We start from the raw sequence: 6,201 nt of genomic DNA on the forward strand, positions 1-6,201 counted from the left end.
CTAAATGCCAAACAGAAGTCTGAGATCAGCCAGAGTCAGCTTGGTGAAGGATTCTCCTTTTCCTGATAACACCTTCTGGGCTAATTCTTTTTTCTTGGTTTGCAGCTCTGAGATCTTTTCTTCCACAGTTCCTTCACAGACAAATCTAAACCCAAGCACAATATACAATTAGGTCAGTTTTTAAACCATCATTCCTATAAATTCTGACGCACTGCCAGTTAGTTTTCAGCTAAGTGATAATTCTTCACTGGATCAAGTGACTGAACTAGTTGAACAATCTCAAATTGAAATTTCTACAATTCTTTAAAGATAGTAGTCAAACTGAAATAATTTTACCCATGCAATTTTGAGCTCTGTACTTGACACAATTCCTCTGTCAAAACTTATAGCAATGATGTAAGACATTTTGTGAAGCACTACCTATGGATCTTAACATCCTTCTGCTGCCCCATCCGATAAATGCGGTCACAGGCTTGATCTTCTAGTGCTGGATTCCTGAAATTTAAGAAAAAGTAACGAAGCACTTATAACCAACCAAAAAAAAGTGAAAACAGAACCAAATAGCAAGCAATAGATTTCCCTTTCTACCTTGTTAGAATCATCTTTTCCTTAGAAGAATCAGCAATAGCATCCATCATTTTTCCCAGTATCTATTCATCTGTCTCTTCATCTCTATTCGTTCTGTTGCACAACTAGTATTCTGTTCAATGCAGTTAGTATGTAATATGGAAAGAGTAATGGATAGTAACAGCCACTAGCAGCTCACCACCTGGGGCAGCAATTAAAAATAATTTAAAAGCCAGATGGTATAGTAGTTAAGGTACTGGCATAGAAAACGCTAAGCTCTCTTAGGAATGAAAACCTTTTAGGGGGCTTCAGCCAGTCACTCACTCTCAGCCAAACCCATCTCAACAGAGTGTTGTATGGAAAACAGGAGCCAGTAGTTTTAGGTATGTTTGCCATGTTCAGTTGAACAAATATATATAAAATAAGGCATGATGAAAATATAATAATAATAATAATTCAGAAGGTAATTGACAAATATAGGGAGATGGTAGATTCATTTCATTAAACAGCCAACAGGTATAGATTTAACATGTTATTTTGAATGGCAAATGACAAAAAGAATTGACATAATTTGGGAACCTCAATTAATAATGCTATTCTTTTAATCAGATTTAATTATTGTAACTGGAAACAACATATTTTTTCTAACGTGGAAATAAAAAGCTGCTGTATCTTACCAGTGCATGTCTAGAAGGAAGAGGTGGTTTCCTCCAACCAGATTAAGGCCAACACCTCCAGCCAGAAGTGAAATTAACAACACCTATGATAAGAATAAGAGGGATAGTTGGTTTATTATTTCACAAGTTATTGATATACTATATATTCAAGGGCTGATTTATACTGCCATCCAGATGTGTATTATAATTTGGCTATGATGACTGGAAATATTGGGAGTTGCAGTACAACACATCTAGTGTGTCAGGTTGGAGAAGATATAAAGCAAAATTCCCACAAAGTACACTAAGTTGCAAGGTGGATTTGTCCTTGTCTTAATAATGTATAAATCAACCCATTAAGGTATAGCATTATAAGCAAACTAAGCCACAAAGGTCTTCTGACTTAAGTTAAAAGTCTTGGTTTAAGATCAAGCACAAATGCAGTCAGTTAAGTTCTAAATAGATGCTTTTCTTATTTGCTTTTCTAAATTCATAGAACACTCTCTGTAGAACTATACTTTTTGAAAAAAACATACAATTATATACAAGAATATTGCCACTCTCATGTGGAAAGGTAGAAATCACTTTTCACATCAGTTCTTTTGATCTTGCCTCCTAGAACAGGGCTATCTCTCTCTCTCCTCTGCATTACCCTGGGAATGGCCCCACTGAATGCAGTGAGATTTTTGTAACATGGACAGGATAAGACTTACAAAATTCAGAAACTCTTCACTTCAATGCAGGTTGTCATTGATTTGGAATAATTGATTTCAGCTATAAGAGCTTTAAATTTGATCGAATGGACAGAATCATACACTATAACTGTAATGACTTTCAGAATGCAGATTTCTGAATCTAACACTGCATGAAATACCAAAACTGTCTTATGAAAAGAATCAGTGGAAGGCTTTCCTTTTATTTGCAGTTCAGACTACAGATTGAGTTGCAAAGTGTAATCTATCAATCTATCATTACAGACAATTCTAGCTGATTCAGAATAGTTAGGGAAAGGCCTTTGAAATATAAAAATCAATTAATTATTTTGCCAATAGAATAGTCAGTTAACATTCCAATTGCTATTTTGTGCAAAAAAATAATAATTTGGCAAATACCTAAAATTAGAAATACTTATTCCGAAGCAGCAGCAATGAAAAATAGTTACCTTGGAGCACTTTTTTCATACCTTGGTTCCTTTAGGATTGTTGTTGAATTCTTCAACGATATCCATCCTCTGTTTTGGGTTCACTGAACCATCCACTACGGCATGTTTCAGGCCAAGCTTGTCAAGATGTATTGCCACTATTTTTAGCATACTTGTCCACTGAGATACAACAACACTATAAAGGTAGAAAAGAAAGCAAAAACAAAGTTGTTTCTGGTTCAAACCTTATGTTTCAGCAACAAATTCACCCATCTTCTTCAATATACACAAATACTGGACAATTTAGCATAACTGGTGTAACAATAAATGTAATATATAAATACAGACTTCTGTAACACAATGGAAATGGCTATTACGATGCTGGGGGAAAATGGCATCTCAACTAAAAGCAGATCTGATAATTGTGATGGAATGAAGTGCCAGTTAAGTAGATAATTTCTCTCTGGACAAGGGGAGGATGCGAGATCATCCACAAGTGCTCCACACTTGGTCTCTGGTGGGTTTAGAGTTCTAGGAGTCAAGGGAATGGGCAACTGGCACCTTCAAAAAGACACTGGGTTTGCGTACTTCCTTTTCTAATCACTTTTGGAAATTGCTCATTAACTATTTTCCAGCTATTAAGAACCTTTGGATCAACAGGTTTTACTATACCAGGTGAGTTTCCTTCAATGTTAGAGAAAGAAATTTTAGATACATGTTTAAGAATGAAGGGTCCAGATGGATTTGAAATAATATTTGAAATAAATTATAAGAATACCCATGGGAAAATGCTTTTGTTTTGAATTCTTTTTTTAAAAAAATGAGCTAAGATGGTTGGTGACTACAAGGACCAGAAGGAAATAAACAATTAAAGGAGAAGAACACTTAAATTTTACTGACTAATAGAGGACAGCAACATATTTTAACATTGGACATATTAAAGGTTATTTTTGAAGAATGGACTCAGAAGTTAATTTAAGAATGTCTATCTCTATAAATAGACTGAGTTTAAAAATGTTATGGAAGAGGAAAAGGTTTTACTAGACAAAATTGAGACTGATCTGAAAGTGGATTTAGAAATGACAGGCCACAAAAATGATATAGAAAAATATTATACACTTGAAATACAAAAAAAGCCCAGTGCTGACTTAATAGTTAAAAGGGTTATATATATAACAAGCCCAGACAGAGACCTTGATATTTTTCCTATATTGGATTTACTTTGCCAAAGCTTTGAACAATCAAGAAGGGACAAAACAAAAACAAAAACAAATCAGGTTCTAGGTCATTATTTGAAGAGACTAAAGAGCAAAATTGCTAAAAGTAAAGGAGGGAATATAAAATTGGTTTATTTGGTCAAGGTTAAAATAGACGTTGATGTGTCTGATAACCCTTAATGGACTTTTGCTGATCAGAACTGATATGACTAGGTTTTAAAGATTTTATAGATAAGAGATGGGATATGGAAAGAGACTGTTATATTTTAAGAGAAGTCAATAAGTTATTAAAATTGTTTACATTTGATGTGAGGAAGTCATTTCATTATATAGTTCTTTTTTCTTACTGCATTCTTATTTTTGCTTTATTTTGCTTTATTTTTTCTTTTCTGTATTTTCCACTATTTCTTTTTTTTAATTAATTTTTACTTTTGTAATTGTATTTTTTAATAAAAAATACTATTAAAATGTTTATTACATATTAACATTCAAAAACATTAGGACTACCACACATGAACCTCTTAAGGCAAATAACTCTGTGTTATTCTACGGCTAGTCTTTGCTTAACAACCACAACTGGGAACAACAACTCTATCACTAAATGATGTGCTCTTTAAGTGAGACATTACATGATCATGATCTCACTTCTGCTGTGGTCATTAAGCAAATCATCCATGGTCCTTAAGCAAGATATCACAGGATTGTAACTTGAGATTTTATTGCCGGCTTCTCCACTGATTCTGCTTGTTGGAAGCTACCTGTGAAATTGCCCATGTGATTTGAAGAGGGGCAAGTGTGGCCTTCTTGCAAAGTTTTCCAAAGCATTGCAAGAAGACAGAATGCAGTTTAGAGAAGGATGTGCATGGCCAGCAGTTACCTCACATAGGGCCAAGCTGAGCAAGCCTCGTCAGCAGACGGAGAAAGAAGACAGCAAACGACAGTTGGGAGCAGCAAGGCCAACAAAGAGGAGGGTAGCTGAGGCGTTGTGCTCAGATACTGAGGTGACATTCCTTACTATGGCTATACTCACCATTTTTGAGAATGATTTTGAATTCCCTTCAGTTTTTCTAATAGGTGAAAAATCTAAAAGGACGAGAGAGGAAAGAACACATAACAATGAGCCTGCCCAACATTAAGCCTATTTGGTTAGAAGTAAGTTCCACTGCGTGTAAAGTCAAAAACTGGAGATTTATTGATTTAAAGCATTTTTATTTTGTTCTCATCTGAAAATATGAGCGCTTAAATGAGCTTTAATAGGTCCAATAGGAAAGAAGACTATTTCTCTATTAGGTTTACTAATTTAAAAAGGTAACAAATGAGAAAGGAATGGAGGGGAAAGAAAAACAAGCTGAATAAGTAACTAGATCTTAAAAATGCATAATTGCAATCATCAATTTGAATGCAAGCTTTATTGGAAAATGCATTTTTCAGCAGAACTACTCACTTTTCTACCTGTATTTCAGCCAACTTTACATTTTCTATTGTAATTAGAGAGGACTCTGGAGCCAGCCTAGCTACGTAGAGTCATATAACTCAAATAAAAAAGATGGCCCTTTAACACACACACCCATCCTATTTTGCTGCCTGAAGCAACTGAAGTATTAAAACAAAATGGTAATCTATTTGACTTTTCTCTATAAATACAAATACATTATTTTAAAGCATGGATACACAATCTTGCTTTTGGGTTAAAAGCCACTTGTGAATGTATCAGGGCCATAATGAGAAAAGTGTGTAAGATCAATGCAGAAAGTAGCATATTTTATTTATCTGCATTATTTTTGCAAATAACGCAACGTGCTGAACATATCCAACATACTTTCCTTATTTTCCCCACAACAGCCCTGTGAGGTGAGTTGGTCTAAGAGAGAGTGACTGGCCAAAGGTCACCCAGCTGGCTTTCATGGCTAAGGCAAGATCAGAATTCATGGTCTCCTGGTTTCTAGCCTGGGCCTTAACCACTAGACCAAACTGGCTTTCATATGCAAAAAGCATATGCACATAAAAGCCATTTTTTCATTTTAAGTTGCAACCATATTTCAAATATGCATTTTTTTATCTTATCCCATGCCATACTTCCTCATCTTATGCATTATTAGAATCTCTTTAACTTTAACTTACCTAGGAGTCAATGAAGACACTCAACTGCACAAAGTTTTACTTAGTTAAACAAACGAAAGTAGAATTCCTTTAACTAAAGTACTGGGGGCACCTGAAGAAGAACCAGATGCCATACAAATGACTCAGTAAAATCCAGCCCCTTGCCATATTGAGCAGCAAAGCATGCACAAACTCTTTAGCTCCTACTCAGGTGAATACAATGCTCTGCATGATCGGGAATTGATGAGGACTCCCAGCTGAACAAAGTTCTACTTGGTTAAAGAAATCAAAATAAAATCCCTTGGAGACTGGCCATTCAAGACGGCAATCAGGAGTTTGAAATGAAGAGTCAGTGTGGATGCAGAGCATGGAGTCAAAACTACTGTAGTAAGACTCATATCTCTCCCCATAAAGAGGTTCTTTAACAGCCCACTAGGAATGCAGTGATGGTCTGTCTGCATATTGATAAATATATATATAAATAATCCTCTTTCCCTCCTTACTTCTGTTAAAAACAGAC

At 35.1% G+C, this 6,201-nt stretch overlaps 1 protein-coding gene across 1 annotated transcript; it reads right to left on the reverse strand.

Moving 5' to 3' along the window:
- On the reverse strand, window positions 1–4,589 carry LOC107300819 (transcription termination factor 2-like). Its single transcript, XM_015830108.1, has 5 exons — window positions 4,459–4,589; window positions 2,407–2,560; window positions 1,245–1,327; window positions 421–495; window positions 1–145 (listed from the first exon to the last, which is right to left on the reverse strand). Exons 1-5 carry the CDS (start codon window positions 4,587–4,589, stop codon window positions 1–3), a joined length of 588 nt encoding a protein of 195 aa, XP_015685594.1.
- Between the last annotated feature and the right edge of the window lie 1,612 nt (window positions 4,590–6,201).

Source organism: Protobothrops mucrosquamatus, unplaced genomic scaffold (assembly GCF_001527695.2).
Source record: "Protobothrops mucrosquamatus isolate PMUCROS unplaced genomic scaffold, P.Mucros_1.0 scaffold8590, whole genome shotgun sequence".
Classification (NCBI taxonomy): Eukaryota; Metazoa; Chordata; class Lepidosauria; order Squamata; family Viperidae; genus Protobothrops; species Protobothrops mucrosquamatus.